This window comes from Convolutriloba macropyga, chromosome 11 (genome assembly GCF_964194025.1).
Source record: "Convolutriloba macropyga chromosome 11, txConMacr16.3, whole genome shotgun sequence".
Lineage (NCBI taxonomy): Eukaryota > Metazoa > Xenacoelomorpha > Acoela > Convolutidae > Convolutriloba > Convolutriloba macropyga.
Genome location: NC_134478.1, coordinates 843538 through 863604, shown reverse-complemented (window position 1 = coordinate 863604; position 20067 = coordinate 843538). Strand labels below are relative to the sequence as shown.

The following is a 20067-nucleotide window of genomic DNA, read 5'->3' as shown; positions in this document are numbered from 1 at the left end:
ATTTGCAGACACGAGCTACAGATGGACTACAAATTTTACTAGATTTAGGAATTTTCCGCATAGGATAAGGAAATTCATCTCAACATAAACCGGAAGAAAATAAAAGAAAAAATATTAAAACACATTTTTGTGAAAACTAAAAACTAATTCTTTTTGAGAGAATTAGTTTTCAAAAACCTTAAGCGAGACAAGCTTATGCTAGTAAACACATCCCAAAAAAACTGTGACTAAAAAACTACCTAGAAAGCCTAAACAATCTTAAATTTTTTTTAATCTCTGAGAGTTTTCATGTGGTAAAAAACAGCACCGCAAAAATTGTTGTGAGGCAGTTTTTTTGAAGGTTCCAAACTTTATTAGGGACTTTTAATAGCAAAAGGGCCCTATTACTGAGGTGAACGCATAGCTAGGAGCATAAAACTGTTATCGAAAATCTTTGACCTACAATTTAATTTTCTCGCGGAGCCAAGAGGTTTTCTACCTACTTTCGCATCTGATCACAAAATGGATGATGACGTTTTTCTTCAATCATTTGTAGATTGTTTTTTGATTCTTTTGTTTTATGACTTCAGATATGTATACATAATTAGCATTTTTCTGCTTAAGCGGCATTTATGTTTACGGATGATTTTAATAGGGTAGTCAAGATTCAATAAAACCATATATGAATTAGTTTGATTACTAAGATGCTTTTGTTATGAGGGCGTCGTTTGGTCGTTTTCTCAATTTCTGACTGAAAGTACGGCAGGACTTGTTGGTATGGTTATTGTGCTCTATTTTAAAGCATCAATCAATTTTTTTAATGATCTTAGTGTGATTGTCAAGATTTCATACGAATCATATATGACTTTGTATTGTTACTAAAAACCATATATGGCTTTGCATGATTGCTAAGAATAAATATTGAAAGCCAGATGGTGAACGCTTCTGTTGAAGACAATGAATTTGCTTGGACCCAAAAATTATATATTTTGGCTGTGTCAGCAACTCGTGTCGGACTTTTATTGACCAATATTCAGATCCTAATTACAAATTTGGCATCACTATCTCAGCGTTTTCTTAATGACTCTAAAAAACCAGCTATGATATCCTTAGCAGTGGTCTCACAGGGTACATCCAAAAAATGATAGCGAGTAGAAGGATTAGCTCTCAGTTCAGTCAATACCATAGCCATCTTCAAAGCTACCTTTTAAAGATTATTGTTCCGACCCTCTTGAGGGGGGAGGAACTATATACTCAAATGGTTTTTTTTGTTCCGTGAATTTTCGCCGCTCGATATATTCATCGTAGAGAGTTGAAACTGGTATCATTAGAAAGCTCGTCCAGCGTAGAATATGGAATTAAAAAGATTTTTTTAATTTTCGTTTTCTACAGGGAGTTACCGAGGTTTAAATTTCTGAGAAAAGAAGAGTGAATTCACGTTGTTTTTATTCACATTTTCCCGAATTTTTGCCTAATTTTCCGTCAATTTTGGTAAAATTTGTTATAATTTTTAAGAATAGTGTCGTTGATTTTATTTTTGAAGACGAACAAGCTTTGTTGATTGTTTTGATTTAATTTATTTGGTCAAAAAATCTGGATAAACATTTCAAAATTTTGCCTTTTTCATCAAAAACAGCACGAAATAAGCTACTTTAGACCACTTTGATTAAATTTGCAGACATTACACCCCCAAACAACACTCACACAATCTTTGTAGACTCAGAGGGGGCTATTTCTACTTCAGAGTCCACTGAGAAGGCACTGTAATTAAAACTTTGCCGTTTTTTGCTAACTTTACTCGTTGATTATCAAAAAAGCAGAATTTATTTTGAGTTTTCAACTAACAAATTATCTATATCTACAACATTCGAAAAATCAATTGTTCCTAACTGACAATAAGTATTAGCAGGGCTAGTTTTGGGCCATTCTTGGACTGTTACAATCCAAAAAAAAATCGGGTTGTAACCAGTCGGTCTTTTTTTTTAAAAAAAAAGACATTTTTTTTAATAATAAAGAATAGAACATATCAAATCAAAGCTCAGGAGTGACAGCTCCAACCCATTCGCTTGCTAAGCAGCTCTAAGCTAAGGCATTCAGTTTTTTAATTGAAAGTTTATTGTGGTTTCTTTTTTTAAAAATATTTGACTTTTCAATAAATAATGGCTTAATTAACTTTTCCTCAATTTTTTTCTTAATTTGTTCAACTTCCAGCTTAGTGTCAGCAATGAAAGACTGCTTCCCCTTTCTAATGATTTAACATTTATTCTCGGTTGCAGTTTTAAGCCTGAAGTTATTGTTTTCTGGCTTTGATACTACAAGATGCCAGATTTTTGTTTGTTTTGATATTTGCCAGTTTTTCGCGTTTTCTAATTTTGTCACATTATCACATTATTGACAGTTCTCATGTCACCTTATCAGCATTCAGAATAAGGCACAATTGAACTTATTAAAATCCTGAAAGATATACATCATCGTTTTAACGGCCTCGACGCCTCTTTCTTGAAGAAATCAATTGAATTTTTTAATTTTGTCTCTAACTGTCATTTATACGTTGTCGTTTCGGTCGTATGAAATTTCCTGTATAGTGATAGCTGTCATTGGCTTTTCATGGAAGAATAAAAGAACCAATATTCTGATATTAGTAGATAGCTGATGGCTTTCATGACTTTGAAAACAATCGTTTTCCAAAATTAAAAAAAAAAAACTTTCTAACTTCGCAATTTTGTTCTTTTTATGTTTCTTTTTGTTACCTAATCTCGTTAGTTAGTTACAGGTCAAATATGACATTATGGGTGTCAAGGGAATAAAAGGGATTGGTGTCCCAAATCTTTTGTTAAAAAGAATTTGTTATGACCTTACTGGCTTCGACACCGGTTTTTCACATAAAAAAAGTAAATTTATTTGATTTTTGTCATATTTGACGTTTTTTGTAGATGCAAGAATTATTCTGGATAATTACAGTTCTCAAGGGCTTCCTTTTCATGAATAAACGAACCTATTTAAGTAGCTCTTTTTGTAATTAATGCCTTTCATGACCTTGAATGTAATTTTTTTTCGAAAAAAAAATTTACAATCATTACATACTTTAGCACTTCGCTTTTTTGTCTAATTGTTACCTAGTCTTACTAATGAATTGCCACGTACTACATTATTACTGTTTGAAGAAAGCGCAATCAAATATATTTTGAGTGCCAAAATTTGGCTTGACGGTTTTGACAGCGTTTTCTGGCAAGTTTCAATTGAAATTTTGTTTGTTCTTTGTTGTTCTTTTTAGCCGCTTTAAAAAATGAATAAGGACAGGTCCTAATGCGCTTCTATAGAAGCAGTGGTAATCGTAAATTTGTGGTAATATTCATTGATTCCTAATGGTATTTATTACTTTGAAGTTAACTGTTTCAAAAAAATAAGTTAATTTTTTCACTTTACTGTTTTTGTTCTTTCTTGTATAATTGTTAGCAAACCTTTTTATGGACTGGTCGCATATGTTTTCTGGTGATTTATAAGTTATTTTTGTTTAGTTTTCGGTTTATCTGACGGTATGTTGACTTTGTTATTAAATTTAGTTTTTAAGAGGGACATAAATTTTTTGATGTAATTAATGTTTGTTGCTGTTGTTGTTGTTTGATTCTGCTGTTCGTCTTGACTCGCTTTCTTAATATTGACATATTACAGCAATCTAATGCATCAACTTTTACTCCACTGAGTTATTTGCTTTGGAGTTATTTGCTTTGTTTTTATCTTATCGTTCATACAGAATTTTTTGAAAAAGACTTGGGCTTTTTTGGGATTCGCAAAAAATAATTTTTGGGTTTTTCTATCTGTTCCTCATTTGGCAGACAATTATGCCAAAATTGTGGATGGGCGGGGTCGGAACCTTATGTGCCATCGCACATTTCCGAGCCGCCTTGTTTTATCTTATATTAGATGAAGCGTCACACAAACATAACCCAATATACTTTATTTTCAAGATCGCGCAAAAACAACTACCCGATTTCTATTCCTAAAGGCTGGAGATGAACTTGCCCAGAAACAACCAGGAAACCTGACGTTGTGAACATTTGTGGTGTCTTTTCAATGTTTCTGTGTTTCTTGGCAACCAATTTCATCATCGTGGATCTCATATGTTTCAGTACCACAGAAAATCCAACTTTCTCAGTTTATATCATCTGCAGCGCTTCACCTTCGGTGAGTGCTCGCTGCATATTAACTAAATGTGTAAAAATGATCCAGTGAAGCTTAGAGCGGGCAGATGAACAAGCTCCAGATTGACCCAAAAATTATTTTATTTTTAAAATCCTGTCACCTCATGCTGTCTTGTTTTCAACTACGTAGAAACTTTCGCCTCGTCCAGAGCCTCGTCCAGAGCAGACGCACAAATAATATCAAAAATGCAGATAATGACAATCTCAAATGGTGCCTTATTATGAATTTATGAGAAAAATTTTGTTTTTCCTATTTTTCTTCGTCCGCATAATTTGATGGAAGTATTTTAAGCAATATTTTTATTCATCACCCAGTGAAAGCAAACAAGAAAAAAGAAATCAAGAAATTAAGTCTTTTAATTTCTTCTAACTTTGTTTTTTTTTCGTCAAGTATTGATGTCATTTATTTAAGCTCAATTTGTACGCATGAACTATCAAAAAGAATAAGAAAATGTCCCTATTGGTTAACACTAACTTAATACAACTTCAGTTGTTTCAATCTATTTCACACTATCTGAACCAACAATAAACAGATAAAACAGTCCGATCAAAACGTACAGTTAAACATTCGTACGCCCAGTGAAAACAAAATGCGTAAGTTATTCATCTCATCTGAATATATGTCAATCAGAAGCTCAACCCATAGATTATGTTTGTTATTTTTTGATAGATGTATTTACAACCACTTGGACATTTGTTGGGAATATTTTTCTAGGTCATTTTGTCGGTTTTCAATGGACTCTTTTGTCTGGAACTCTATTGTCTCAGAAGATTTTGCAATTTGGGATAGTTTTTTCATTCTAATTTTTGAATTGTAGGTTATATCAGTGAAACAAATCTTAAAAGTATTGGTTTTTTCTCTGTATGTTTTTTCTCCATTTTGTCTCTCTCTGTCTTCCTCTCTTTCTCCCTTCAACCTCACTTGAGATGCTGCTTTTGACTGCAAACTATGTTTTCCGATCAATCGCCACTAGTTCTTGGAGACTGATAGATGCTTAGAATCCAAGTACTACGAAGATTCCGGAAACGATTAATTTGAAGTGGACCCATTTTTTGATTAAATTTTACCCAATCTGCCCAGTTTCCCTAATGACTATGTGGCCGCTTAAGTGTATACGAAAATGATTTTGTTATATCCCTTGTTTAAAAATTTTTTGACTAAGAAAGAAAGAAATTACAATGATATATTTTTACTTCATTCAACCTCAATGTTTAAGTGGGATAAAAACGATTGTAACTGAACCAGATTTGCTATGATGTCTCAAAATCCAAAGACAGAGACTAAAAACGAAGCGTTTTAGCTCTCTCAAGAAAAATCGACCTTGAAAAAATTATCTTTTAATTTGCACCGTGAAACAGAATATACTATTCCATATTTTAACTTTGAGACTTTATTATGCATATGGCGGGTTCGAACATTTGGTGCAAGCAAACGCACATGACAGATCTTCTTTGTTGCATCGCAAAAAGTATCCTTCTATGCAAAAATACCTTCTGAACCGATGTTTTCCATCTCTTCATTAATGAATCATTTGCTGAGGAAATGACTGCAGATCTAATAAATTTTAAGGAATAGACAATTGTTAAATTTAAATATTTTCAAATATCATTTGAACACAATCATAGATTTAGGATAGCTGAGACAATGCACTCAAAATTTTTAAAAAAATTTTTTTTTCTAAAATTTCATTGATATTTTTTCCCTGAAATGAAGACTGAAATCAAAAACTGAATGTTAAAGAGTTACTAGATTTGTTGCACAGGTAACGCGCAACATTTTCAAATAATTTAACTCAGGCATTATGCTTATACTAAACTTAATTGTTGGCGTCCAAAAATAATTGGTATGGTTTATATGAGTTTCTAATTTTGAAATCAAATGGTAAGATTTATCAAGTTTCAGTTTCTGCGTCAGCGTCCGGGTCGAGAAATTTAAACTACTGTGCTTTTATGCGTTCAATTAGCCTAAACTGGACAAAGCCTATTTCTAGATTATATTTTTACCGCATCTGGCCATGACTCTTGGGCCATGGCCATGCCTCAGCAGCCCGTGGGACTTGATATTAATCTATCACATCCTAACGTGAGACCAGTTTTCCCCAAAAAATATAATTTTTCTCTTTCGGCTCATCGCGAAATCTGAGTTTTTTCACTTCAACATCCATATCCTATTTTAAAACACGGAGAATTTGTTGAGCAATCAACCAATCAGAGAACAATGTTCCCATTTTCTCAATTGTGATTGACCAGCAATAAAATTTCTATGTTTTGGTATGTCTGCCATTTTCACTAATGCCATTTGACTCACCCAGTGTCCTTCAATGTATTGCAACAAAAAGCTTAAAGGCTAAACGAACCAATAGATATCCCACTTTAAACAGTTTTAATTGCACACTTTGAAACAGTTTTCATGTTCAGACTTTCGTGCGTTTTTCGATTCTTTCAGACTATTCAAATTTGAACCCACTGCTGTGTTCTTTTTTGGTCTGGACAGACTGCTTATGTCTGGGACCTTGACACGGGTTTGAACATGCCAGTCCTAGCTGCCAAAGTTTGACTCGTGGTATATTCTGGTAAAGATTTAATTCGAAATTTTGACCCGCAAAAGTTTGTTTGGTAGAAAGAGTGAAAACAGTAATGACAATTAGTATGAACCATCTGGTAGATTCTCAAGCTCCCTAAATGAGACATCTGCTAGCCAAACTGACACTATGAGACTGAAATATGTCTCGCACCAAACACGCCAACACTTTTCCCTGAAATTCAGTAAACCAAAAAAAAAATCACCACCATTCTTCCTATTTTTCATTGCCTGTTCCGTTTGGTGACCTATGGCTCATAGCTAACAAGTACCTGCATAAATCTCGAACAGGAAAAACAGAATTGGATGACTGTTCGAATAACTATTTCATCATGACAATTATAATCATTAAAATGACCATTACTTTATCATTCGTGCTTTGCCATTTGAGAGCTTTTTCATTTCTAGCCTGTTTCTAAAGCTTCAATGAAAAAGTAGTCGAAGCTGATATACAAAAAAGGTTTGACGATCAGTGGACTGTTTATCAGTACTTTGAAAGACTCAACTACAAGATTCCCTAACTATGCGCCAGTTTCTGTATGCTCATGAGTTTTTCGTTCTCTATTGATCCTCAGAGGATAAACAAGGATTCTCGTCGTTTTCATTTTATTTCACAACCTGGTTTCGATGAACTAATATGCGTGTTTGTTTATACCAAAGCAATTAAGTTTCGAGGCCTCTCTGAATAACAAATAGGCTTCCATGTCAGTTGTTACTACTCACTAAGTTTACATAGTCAACTCAGAGATGACACGACTGAAAGGGGTCTCAATCAAGGTGGCAATATACCTTGTCATTTTTGGTAAGTTTTTTACTGCGCCAATTATGAGGAATGTTCCCGATTTCCTATTTATCCGAGACAGGGTACTTTAGAGCAAACTAATTTGTTTGGTGGCGGTCAAGCAAGCCGATACGCAAGCAAGCCGAATTTTGAAAACGAGGTCAAGTAAGCCGAAAAAGTTTGGGATAGCGGTATTTTAAGTTGCCCCTGGCGGGCCGGTGGGCGCGCTAACCGGCCCGCGATTTCTGGATTGTATCCCACAGCGGATGAGAGGCATGGCCATGGACAGCATTAGATGTCTAAAAATTGACGTAATTTTGTTTCTTTGGTGCATTGGAATTTAATATGCACTATAATACTACGAGCAGTATTGATTGTAACGGCTAACAATGTATTATTTCCTATAGATTACATAACTTTCGACTTGATTTTCTGTTGGCTTACTTTTACTTCGGCTTCCTTTGTGTTCGTTAAATTGTTTCTTGAGTCACGGCACGTTCCAACTTCACGTTAAAAATCTCCGCTAAGATTGCAAAAATAATCTCAGCAAACTAAATCACTGTTTTGGAGAAGATGCCAGAGTTTACAATTCAGGAATTCTAATCAAAACCTGACGAACTAATGTTTGTCAGGTTTTATTATCTAAAAAAGTTACATCAGAATGCGAGAAAAGTAACTGAAAGTTATCAATTGAGTGGAGTGATACTGGGCGGTATTTTGAGATCTAATCCATACAAACTGTCATCAGAAAGCAGTAATTTCACTAGTATTAGCTGCCGTTTCGAAAAAAGAGGTGCTTCTGTGAGTTTACTTATCTAAATACATATATCACAAGATAAATATTTCCAATCTCAAAAAATCCCACAGCTGAAGCTTAATTGTACAAAAAAATACGCAAAAATACAAATTTTTGTTGTTCAACTTTAAATTTTTCAATTCCACATCTGGTTATTGCTGTACTGTAACCATGCGCAGTTCATTTTCGTAATTCTGTATCTGAGAATAGTAAAATTTATCAAAATTAGAAAAAAACAGTATAATTAGTAAAACAAAATGGTATCAATTTTGTACAGATAAATTGTTTTACAGGCAGAAAAAGTTTGATACAAATGTTCATACTCATTTCTAAAAATAATTATAAAAGCTTCTGATATAGTTGAATTTACGGGTGCTTACAAGGGTTTATTTTCAGTTGGTTTCTTTTATGTTATCACTTGGTGACACATGGTTCACCTTCATCAGTGGACACATTGTAGACCCCGACCATCTTCTGTTGAACAATTGTCGACTTTGACCAATGTTATGGTAGCAGCTATGGAGGTAATGTTTTGGAAACACTAAAAAAATTATTTTAGTGAGCATTTCGATGGCTTCGCCGAATATCGGAAGAGGTTTGAATGAGACGTTGGATATACTTCAGCAAGTATATTATCTGAGTTTTCTTCTGCCATCTTACTTTGACCTCTTGGGCAATCAGTGCAACCAATTCAGGTATGAAAGAAAATTTCTGTTGATTCCATGAATTTGCAATGACCCCATCAAATGGGTGGGTTACGTTGCAAAATCTCTTTAGGTAAATATAATAACCCTGCATGAGGTCCGCGACCCATGACAGGTATTGGCCAGAACAACTTTGATTGCGGACAAGGGGGCCCGGTGCGACCCATTACAATGGTCTGGAAAAAATTTCGTCCGTAACTTCCGTTTGGCCAATAGCAATTTTTGGTGTGATCAGCATGGCCATTATCCACTTTTCGATCTATTTGCTCTCGCCAGTACCCACACTTTGGTCTGTTTAGTCTAACTGATAACCACATTTTGGCCTGTTTGGTCTGGCTAATTTCCACATTCAAGTCTGTTTGGCCTAGTCAACACCCAAATTTCGGTCTGTTGGGTCTGGCCAATACCCAAATTCAATGCCAAAAGGTTCAGCCAAAAGAAGACCAATTAACCTGTAAATTGTGTAAATGTGTGCTGCATTGACTGTTTTTCAAAATATCAGCCAATCTTTGTTGACCAACATCTACTTCTGGATGATTAGATGACCTCATCAAACTAATTTCCGAAAATCGCATTGGTCTGTAAATCAACGTCTATTTCACTATTTTCTTTAAAACATTCACATTTGCTTCTACACTTCAGAAAAAGTAAACGAATGGATTATAAACTTCATTGGAATCTTCCGCACGTTTGAGTGGGTCTGGCCAATGGTCTGGATCAGAGTCTGTTTCGTCTGGACAATGGCCTGGATGATGGTCTGGCCTAAGGTCTAAACAATGGTCTGGACTAGCGTCTGTTCAGTCTGGGCAATGGTCTGGACAGATTCTGTTCAGTCTGGAAAAAAGTGGCCAGAGAATTTTCGGTCTGGCCAATACTGTCTTGGGTCGCGGACCTCATTCTAAGAAAAACTAAATAACAAAAAGTTTTAAAAAATCTAGCTTGTATACCTCCCTTAAAAACGCCACAAGAACTTTACGACGCTAGTTGGCACAGGCACTATTTTAACCAGTAAAAACTCGAAAAAAATAGTTTGCACAAATTTTCTGACTCCAAAAATAGTTGCATTTAAATCAGCTTTTTAAACGAATTCCAATGATTGACCTAATTGTGGGGCGTAAATGAAAGTGGAGTCATTAAATGCGATTTTAGTCTTCAATTACCGTTCTAGGTAAAATTCATACGAGAATGAAATTGGAATAAGCACTTGTAATATTTTTATTGATTTTATCAGTTTTGAGCTAAATTAAACAACAAGGCTCACTAATTTGCATTTGCACAATATCTTGTCCGAGCTCGCTCAACGAAGTTTTTGATTACATTGTCTATCGAATGACGAGTAGAGAGAAAATTTTTGACAATTCCTATAATTTTCAACAATAATTGGTGTATTCAATTAACAACCTTTTTAAGTTCAAACGACCAAACAAAAGAAACAGGGAATATTTTAATAAAATAAGGATATAGTACCTGCCAGTAAGGCAACTAAAGGACGATACAAACTAAAATCAAATAAGAAGGATTAATTACGACCAAAACTCTTCATCCATCTAATTAAAAAACGTATTGACAATCCAAAATATCATCAGATAAAAACTTTAAGAAACAATTTAACTTGCATTTCACCAGCAGAGATATATTGGAATTGTCCTGATTGAGATTAATTAACAATAGAGAAAAAACATAAGAGTAAACTTAAATAATAAGCTAATATTTTTTGAAAACAGTTCCTTTCAAATACCGAAATCCATTAACTACCAACTGAAGTCATTAAACCGCTTCATTCTTATCTTCGTCCGCAACCAAATGAGACATTTCATTATCCAGACTATTCATTATGTCTTGTGATTAATGTGTCTCTGTATATTGACTTGTGATTGACTTGTGATTAATGTGTCTCTGTGATAATTGTACACGACAGCAAAAAAAAAACTCAAAATAGGAAAATGTTTGAAAATTTTTAAAAACTCACAGTTTCAAAGCCGATGAACCATTATTTCAATGATGAAACAGCAAAGAAGAATTTATTAAAATCCACTTGAAGGAAAATGCGACCCTTTTCTTTGATGAGACTACGCTATCCTCGGCAGAAATAGGAAAAAATATGACAAATTTCAAAACACATCTATTTGTTTAAAAAAAGTTTTCAAAACCGTAAGTCCTAACTATCGTGAGCAAAAATAAAAAATATTTAGTGTTGGGTGGCTGTTGAATAAACACCATTGTTCCAAATTGCGTCATAGACTTTTGGCAAACATAATACTCAACAAATCAAAAATAAATGATTCAACTTTGATGAATATCGATTTAAATTAGGAAAATACCGCTAAAATAAAAGTTGCACTAAAAAATTTTTAGAATGAGGAGGTAGAAATCGCCCTCATTTGAGCAAACGAAGATTTTTTCAGCAATTTTAGCTCTGTTTTCTTAGTCAATTTGGATAAAATGGACGCAATAAATTTAGTTGTTGCCATTTTTTAAAAGAAAAATGTAATAAGAGCAAGTTTTCCCAAAACTTAACCAAAATTTTATTCAAAGAGCTGATTTAGAAAATTCAGCAACATTATTTTATTTTTAAACGTGGAAATAATGTGATTTTTGTTAAAAATTTATGAAAAATGTGAACAAAAGAGCGAAAGTGAAGACAACGTTCAGAAGACTTTAAAGCACAGTAACTTCTTTGAAACAGCAACCTATTTTTTTTAAATCTGATTATCTACGTCTGACAAGCTTTCCAATGATACCACTCAAAAAAATTTAAGATGACTAAATTGGTAAAAATTGACAATTTTACGCAAATTGTAAGCAGATAGAGAACAAAAGAACCTTAATAAATAGATTTCTAAGACGGCTTGCTAAAGCAATTGGAGTTTTCACTAGTCAGAAACGACTACAAAATGACAACGACTGAAGACAGATCTCTAAAATATGCAAACACAGTGTTTCAGCCAAAGTGTCATAAGTTTTTTTGCTGAAAATATAATGCTTTAATTGGCCCTTTTGAGAGTAAGTTTGATCTATCAATAATTGAGCTTTAGTTGAAATCATTCTGCTCTGTAATTAACTTTTAAGAAATGCTGAAAATTGTTTTAAAAAGGAAAGCGTCACCTCACAATCCAAATAAATTTTAAAAATGCCACAATTAGACCTAAAGTGCTCTTAATGTAGCTCCCTGTAAATTAAAACATTAGACAAATTGCTAATTAGACAAAAAAAGTCACAATAACTAACTCTTTATTAATATTGGATAGTTATCCACTTGCGAATTAGAACTTTCCTTTATTGGACACAGTCATAAGACTAGAAAAAAAAATCAAAAGCATGCAATACAAGAAAAAAGAAACATATAAATTTTTCGAAATTTTTTTTGTCGGAGTTTTATTTCATTGTGTTTCATTTGAACATAAATTGGACTTTTCATAAAGCTGATCTCTACGTGAAAACATACTTGTTCAATTTGGATGAAAAATTCACATTATTTTAAGATTGACAGACACAAAATACAATTCGAACCGCTTTTCTTTGCAGAAACCAACAATGAGACTAGAACTGGCCTTGCTATCGAAAGAAAGCAGTCGAAAAAAAATTAATATTAACTTTAAATTGAATTAAATGAATTCTATCACGATAAATTCTTACAAGATGAATTCATAGAATATTATCCACCAGTCAGGGTTCGATGGGACAATATCATATAAGGAAATTCAATTTTATTCAACAAACTTTTTATTTTCATTCGACAACAAAAAAATTCGAGGCGCAAGTATGATTAAAAAACAAAGATTTGCCAAATATTCGAATTTTCAACGTTCAAAAAAATTTTGAAAAGTGCAATTGATTATTTTCAGTAATAAAATATTAGTTTTTCTAAATTAGGAACAAACCATTGAATTTACTTTCATAAACTTTCAGAGAATATTGATTGTTTCCTAAAACTAAAAGGTCTGACGAGTAAAGAGTATCTGAAAGATATGAACGCTTTCAAAAACAATTGATTGAGTCACCAACAACTCCAGGAAACAATGGAATCTGATCAGCGAAGTCAGAAAAAAAATCTAGAACTGGAACAAAAGTTCTCTCTTTAAAAAAATACTTAGATGATGTAAAAACTGGAAGCAAAAAAATAGAGATTTTGCTGAACTACTAGTTTAGTAAACATATGAATATCTTTCGAATGATCCAACCATCAAACAAAACTTTCAGCCAAATTTGTTCTCCTTATTTGTTCTCTCCTAATTTGGTCAAACCTAACTTGATCTCTTTTTGCATCTTTATCACATTTGGGTATCGCAAAAGCTCTCAACAACCTCAATAAAAAAACAACTGGGTCCTTTGGTTATTCCGGTTTGAGAATTAAAAGATGTTGCTAATATTTTAGCAGAGCCGAATTGTTTTTCTCTTTAAAAGATTCTTAAACAAAGCAAATATCCCTCTCTACTGAACTTGGCAAATGTTACGCCTATCCACATAAAAAGGAGACACTGAAAAACCGCTGAATTATAGGCCTATTTTTTGAATACTGCTTTGTGAAAAGTTCTTGAGATACTAATCAAAGATCATTTTGAGGACCACCTATCAAAACTCAATCTAAAATCGAAATCACAGTTTGGATTTAGAAAAAATTTTTCAACAATTGATGCTCTTGTTTATCTGAATTAAACTTTAAGCCAGAAACTTGATGAAAAAAATTAGTTACTCCAGCGTTTTTGAAATTGTCAACAGCTTTTGGTTCAGTTGATAACACGTTTTTACTAGAAAAGCTGACAAGTTTTGGTTTTTGCTCTTCGTCTGTCTTTTTGATGAAGAGTTACCATTGTAACTGGCATCAACGAGTAGCGATCTCAGAAGCTGAATCTGACTAGCTGGAGCTTAGGCAAGGAGTTCCATAGGGCACAGTTTTAGGAACAATTCTTTTCAATCAAATATGTAAAAAATCTATCAAATTTCATCAACTGCAGTTTAATCCAATACGCTGACGATGCAGTTTTTTATACTTTCGGCAAAAAAATTACCGATTGCCATTTAGAGTAATCGATTTCCTCTCTTGTTGACTATTTTTCATGCCGTTCTTTAAAACTGGTTTTAGAAAAAAACAGAGTTCATTGTCTTTGGCACTTCATCCGCAGCAGAGTCTGTTAAAGTTGACAACTATATAAGAAAAGTTAAGAATTTGAATTAACTCGGAGAAATTTTGGACAAAAAGTTGTTGTACCAACCACAAGTTAAAAAAAATACTCAGCAAGTTTGTGCAACGAATAAAAACACCTTATGTCCTCAGAAACCTAGTACCATGCTAATCGCGCAAAATCCTATTGATTGCTCTTTTAATTAGTCATCTCCAGTACTCAGCTCTTTTGCTATCTTGCATTTCAAAAAATCTTCTGATAACCTTTGAAAAGCAACACAAATGGGCCGTAGAAGCCTGTAACTTTATCGATTTGACAATTTCTCATTTAGTACCAAACTAGGTAATTATATACGGTCAATTAAACAACTGCTCGAAATGCAGAACAGCACTGTATGTTAATCAACTCTTAACATATAAGAAACCTGTTTTCCGGGGAATTACAAGACTTAGCTTGCCAATTTTGACAGACATTCAAAAGCGGAAACCATTTTTCTTGAAGAGAGGTCAAAAACATCATGGCTGGACAAAAGTGTCATCGGAAGAGAGTTATCATTTAATAATTGTCTTGAAAAAAGCTTGAAATCGAATTGATCAAAAAGGCGATTTAAAAAGGTCTTCTAAAACTTCTTTTTCCAACAGTTTTAGAAGGACCAAATGCAAACCATTGTCGGGAATGTTTCTTGGAAAATTTTTAGGTTTAACTATCTCGTCATTTGTGAGTTTGTATGCTCACATCTGAGCTTAGAATTTGCCTGTTTTGCTTAGAAGAAAATCCTCTATCTGTTACTTATAATTTATTTATAATTTATGTTACATCTTTACGCTGCCATTAGTGTTACTTTTAGGTTCCCTGACCTATTTATACTCATTTGGAAATTCAGTGTTTTTTATTTTAGTATTGGTGTTTTTTCTAAAGCTAGGAGACTGGTTCAACAATCTTTGAATTTCCTGAGTTATATGCAATGAAGTTAATCCTGAGAAAATGCATTCTGTTCAATGTTCGGATAATGAATATCGTGAGTTAAAACAGTGTTCTCAATGAATCATTCATAAAACGCCGCACCCAAGTGTCGGGAGCTGCCCTGAGCTCAAGTGTTTCCCGTTTCATCTCGAGCCAAATGAGAGTTATGTTTTCACCAGATTTTGCAAAACTGAATACGCCCAAAAACAGTCGTTTGTCATGTGATAACAATTCTGGCTGTTTTTCAAAATGGTGCCTAAATAGGGCAAGCTCTAGCAAACAGGGCTAACAAGTGTTTTTTGTTTTGTAGGTTTTGAAGATTGTTTTAGAGAATTAGCACTCAAAAATATTGGTTTATTTTACATCTGCAACTCTCAACTGAACTTTAAAAAACGAAAAAAAAACGTACTTGTTGAACACTTCTTCGAACTTGACTATGTTTGTGGTCACCTTTAAAAGTCCATAGCCACCAGCCAACTTTTTCTTGTGAATTTGAGCATTTTCACTTTATTCCAAAACCTTTCTATTTTCTGTATCAGAATGCACAAAGTTGATCGACAGAGTGTAACAGTTGAATAAATCTTCACGAGCAAAAATTCATAGCTTAAATTTAGGAATATTAATCGAAATGTATGATGGAAAATTTAACGGGAAACATTACAAGGAGAAAATTTTTGAGCAGCTGGTTTATATTTTTTTAACAAAAATAATGAACAACAGCTCCATTTTTACGCAAGAAAATCTACAAAACAAGTATTCCAATCTATGTTATTGCTATATTTTGACAATATTTTCACAAAGAACTAAAAAATGCAAACATTTCTTGAAAACACCATAATAGAATGTTTGTTTTTAGAAGTTCAAAATATTTGTACTAAAAAAATTTACCTGACTCAACCATCAATCAACTTTTTAAATTTCACATTAGGTCATATATCATTCTTAGTAACCATTCTAAGCCATATATGCACTGATTGACTTCCTAGTAGTCATAAAACTATCAGATATACAATTTCATGAAAATCATAAGGAATCATGGTTTGTATAATCATAGCTTTTGATATAGGACGAAAAAGCTCTTCGGAGATCATACAATGTTGACCAACAAAAACATTGACTGGTGCCACAAATTTCCCGATAATGTATCTAACCATTACTTAATTTTTATTATATCGCATCTGCGGTCTGATTTTGAATCTGTTGGGGGGGGGGGGGGGGGGGGGAGGGGGAGGAGGGGGGTACCATTTGACAATGCGCAAGGGGGTTCTTTTTCAGGGAAATACCATCATGCATAAATTTCATCCCAGATGAGACAAAAATTGTTTGGGAAGGCTGGTAAAAACTATTTGAAAAGCGTGCTTTCTGTCTCATTTGTATTAAGGTTGTAAAATGTAACATACTTGTTGGACAATGGTTGCACAATTGTTCGTGTGAAATTACTCGCCAATTATAATTACCAATTTTACACCTGAAGACCCTAGTGTTATCTTTTTGTCATCAAAAATTTTTCTTTTGTTTAGCCGTCATTTCTGTGTACTGGGGTTTGGATCTTACACCAAGCAGGGAAACAGAGTGGCAACTCCTGATGACAGAGACGAATTCCACGCACTAATCAGCACATCTTTTTTCAATATGAATTGGTTTTCCTTCAAAAAAGAAGACGCACATAGCAGTAAGTGGATATCAACTGACTTTGAAAAACTTGTCAATTTAGGAACAGATATATTTTTCATTAGATGGTATCTTTAAGATCTGTATTCAAAAAGTATAACAATTTGTTGTAAATGTTTGTAGCGTAAAATGAGCACAAACTTGTATTATAATACAGCTGGGGAATACTCCTGTATCGATGAAGGGCCATCAATTTGTTTTGAGGTTGATTTTCAATGTAACACATATTGAGGTGTCTATGCTAGAAATTGCTTAAAAACGCAAAATTTGTGGTGAATCCGGTGAAAAGTTGTAAGAATGTCGGTTTTTGCGCTGAATGGTCTAGAAGCTGTGAAAACGAAATTTACATCTGACATTAATTCGCTGGTACAAAATCACGATAAATATTTCGCAGTGATTTCTTGTACTTTTGAACACATTTTTTGAACGCATTTTTGAACGGTTAAGCTTTGAAAAGAAAAATTTTACCGGTGAGAAAACATATTCTCATGAAAATTTTCTATCACTTCCAATGCATTAACCGCTAAAAATGAGAGCGCACTTTGCGGTGAAAGAGAATTTTTTTCTGTATTCACCGCAGTTCTTACTATTTTTTCGACAAGACTTGAACAAAAAAATTTTCTCGAAGTCTTTTACAGATAGTTCTGTTAGGACAGGGAGAGCCTTGGTCAATTTTTTTGAGAATCCTCAAACCACTTATTGTTTGTTTAAATAAAAAATCGTCAAAAACTTTGATTTTGAAGACTTGATAACCAGGTAATAAATCAATTGTTGAGAATTTTTTTGTATAATAGGATGAGACCACCGTGGCCGGTACCGTAGTCTTGAGAATGTAGTCCTAAACTAAACATCTCTAAGGTAATTAACTGTGAAAAGTGTTTGCTGTGAATTTTGTCGAGAAGCATATATGAAGTTCCAACACTTTCTGTTGGGAGATTGTAGATTATTTTTCTTCAAAGCGAATTTCTTCAATTTTGGAGACTTGCCGAGGAGATGATATTCATTGTTATGCGATAAAATTATACGGTCATTTTCATTGTTTTATGACAGATGTAATTTTTGCTCGTCTCTTAACCAAAAAAATCTGTGTGAGATACTAAGAGATACAAATTTTATGAAAGAATAAACAAAAATAAATGATAAATAATAACTTTTAATTATTTTTTATCGAATATATTCACTTTCACATTTTATTAAGACACAAATGTAAGTAAAACTACTGTAATGTTGTGTACTGGTAGATGCCTGTTGGGCTATATGTCTTCTGCATTTATAAGATTGAATAATAATTATTCAAAATTTCTGAAAGTTTTAAGCTACGGCCGGCAACATCTTTTAGTAATGATAAATTTTTAACGAAAAATTTGGTAACTTCAAGTGTTATATTGAGGAATTTTAGCTTCCATAATTCAAAATAAATATACAAGTAACTGTGAACTAGCGTCAAGCACATATGAACCTCATCAATATTGTCAACCGTTGTTTTTCTCCAATCATTATTGATCAATATTTCTCATTTTTTTCGGAACAAAATTTCTTTGCATTTATTTTGATTAAAATGTAATGAAATCTGTGATAGAAAAAATTTTGTTTTCAAAAAGAAAGAAAATCTGATGTTTTTTTATCAAGTGAAATGGCTATCTAACATTCCAATGCTGACTTCCCGTTGGTAACAATTTCGGGAACTTCGACAGCATTCCGTTTTTTGGTAACTGCTATTACCTAATTCAGGTTTGTCAAGAGTTTGATACTGGACCCTCTAATTTAACTTGATGATAATTAATCGGGGTTAGGGTTTTGGAATGGCACATTTTAACCCAAATTTAATGTTGTGACGGGCTTCAATCCGCTGGAAATCTGTTCTAACTTTTACAGAAGTTTAAAAATTTTGTTCGACTGTCATTTTGTTTCCGAAAAATTTTAATTATATTTCGTGTTGTAATCATAAATTCCAGTTTAGATTTTGATATTAGCAGTGGAACTTTTGAACAGAAATAGAAGCTAAAACTTAATCCATTTTAGCATACCTTTTCAGAAACTTCCCAATTATCCCTAATTTTCTTCCGAAAAGTTAACAATTTTCCCGGAGAACAAAAGAAATATTTCCGGTTCTCCAAAAAACAAGGCCTTGAGCAGCCTATAATATAGTATCCGTTCAACCACTCGTTTTTCCATATAACACATTGTGAGGAGTCAACGTTAAAAATCGCTAAAACATTTAAGTTTGCGGTAAATACGGTGAATATTTGTATGAATTGCAATTTTAAGCGCTGAATGTAGTGAAAGCGATTGAAATGAAACCCAAATTTTACACCAATTTATTGGTAAAAATGCCACATATCCTCTGTTGTGAAATCTGTAATGTTTGAGTTCTTTATCAATGAGCTTTTTTCATTCACCGCTTCCTGCCGATAGCACTAAAGTATATTTTTTGAGCGCATCAGCCAAAAATTCTCACGCCATGAACACAAATCTTCAAAAAGTTCACGTCTTCACCGCATTCATTGATAAATGATACTTAACGCAATCGGTTTTTACCGATATTCAGCACAATTTTTACGTTATTTTTAACAAGACCTTCCCTGGGAAATTTTTCTCAAAGTTTTTTACTATAGTTCTGTCAGGACAGTGAGCTTGAGTCAAATAGTCTTCAAATCACTCATTCTTTGTTCATAAAAAGTCAAAAACTGAACTTTCATTTTGAAGATTTTCCACAGATAATAAATAAATCGATGAAATTTTTTTTTTCATACAATAGAATGAGACCATTGTGGCGGGGTGACCATCGTAGTCTTGAGTACTGTAGTCTCTCTTCAAATTCTAATAGCCCAATTGAATATGACAAGTGCTGGTGCCGGCAATAATTGAAGGGATTGATGATGAGTTGACGGGGAATTGGTTTCAACACAGAAATATCAGTGATGATAAGTTGATCAAATTTGACAGTGGATAACAACGCTTGGACTGATAAAATATGTTTTTTTTAGTTCTTGGCGGAATCGCATCATGTTCAGCCTATATAGATGGTAAAGATGGAAGGAAGTAAATTTGAATCTGAAAATTTCAGTTGTTTAGTGGGCTGCTGTCTCTATCAAGTGAACACCTATCTTGATCAGGGCCAGAGAATTGGTTACTCACCACAGGAGTACTATGAAAAAATTGCTAATCTCGGAACTACATTGGTGAAACAAGATTTAGTTTATGTTAAGGTTTGTAATAATGATAACAATCATGAAAAATATTTAATTTTGATTGATATATAAAATT

At 33.3% G+C, this 20067-nt stretch overlaps 1 protein-coding gene across 1 annotated transcript in view; it reads left to right on the top strand.

Moving 5' to 3' along the window:
• The first annotated feature begins 8897 nt into the window (after positions 1-8897).
• Positions 8898-20067, top strand: part of LOC142349704 (uncharacterized) — a 29402-nt gene continuing 18232 nt past the window's right edge. Inside the window, exons 1-3 of the mRNA XM_075401435.1 lie at positions 8898-9034; positions 16650-16801; positions 19876-20009. Of these exons, the coding sequence (XP_075257550.1) occupies positions 8910-9034; positions 16650-16801; positions 19876-20009 (411 nt within the window). The 5' untranslated portion in view covers positions 8898-8909. The remainder of the gene's footprint in view (positions 9035-16649; positions 16802-19875; positions 20010-20067) is intronic.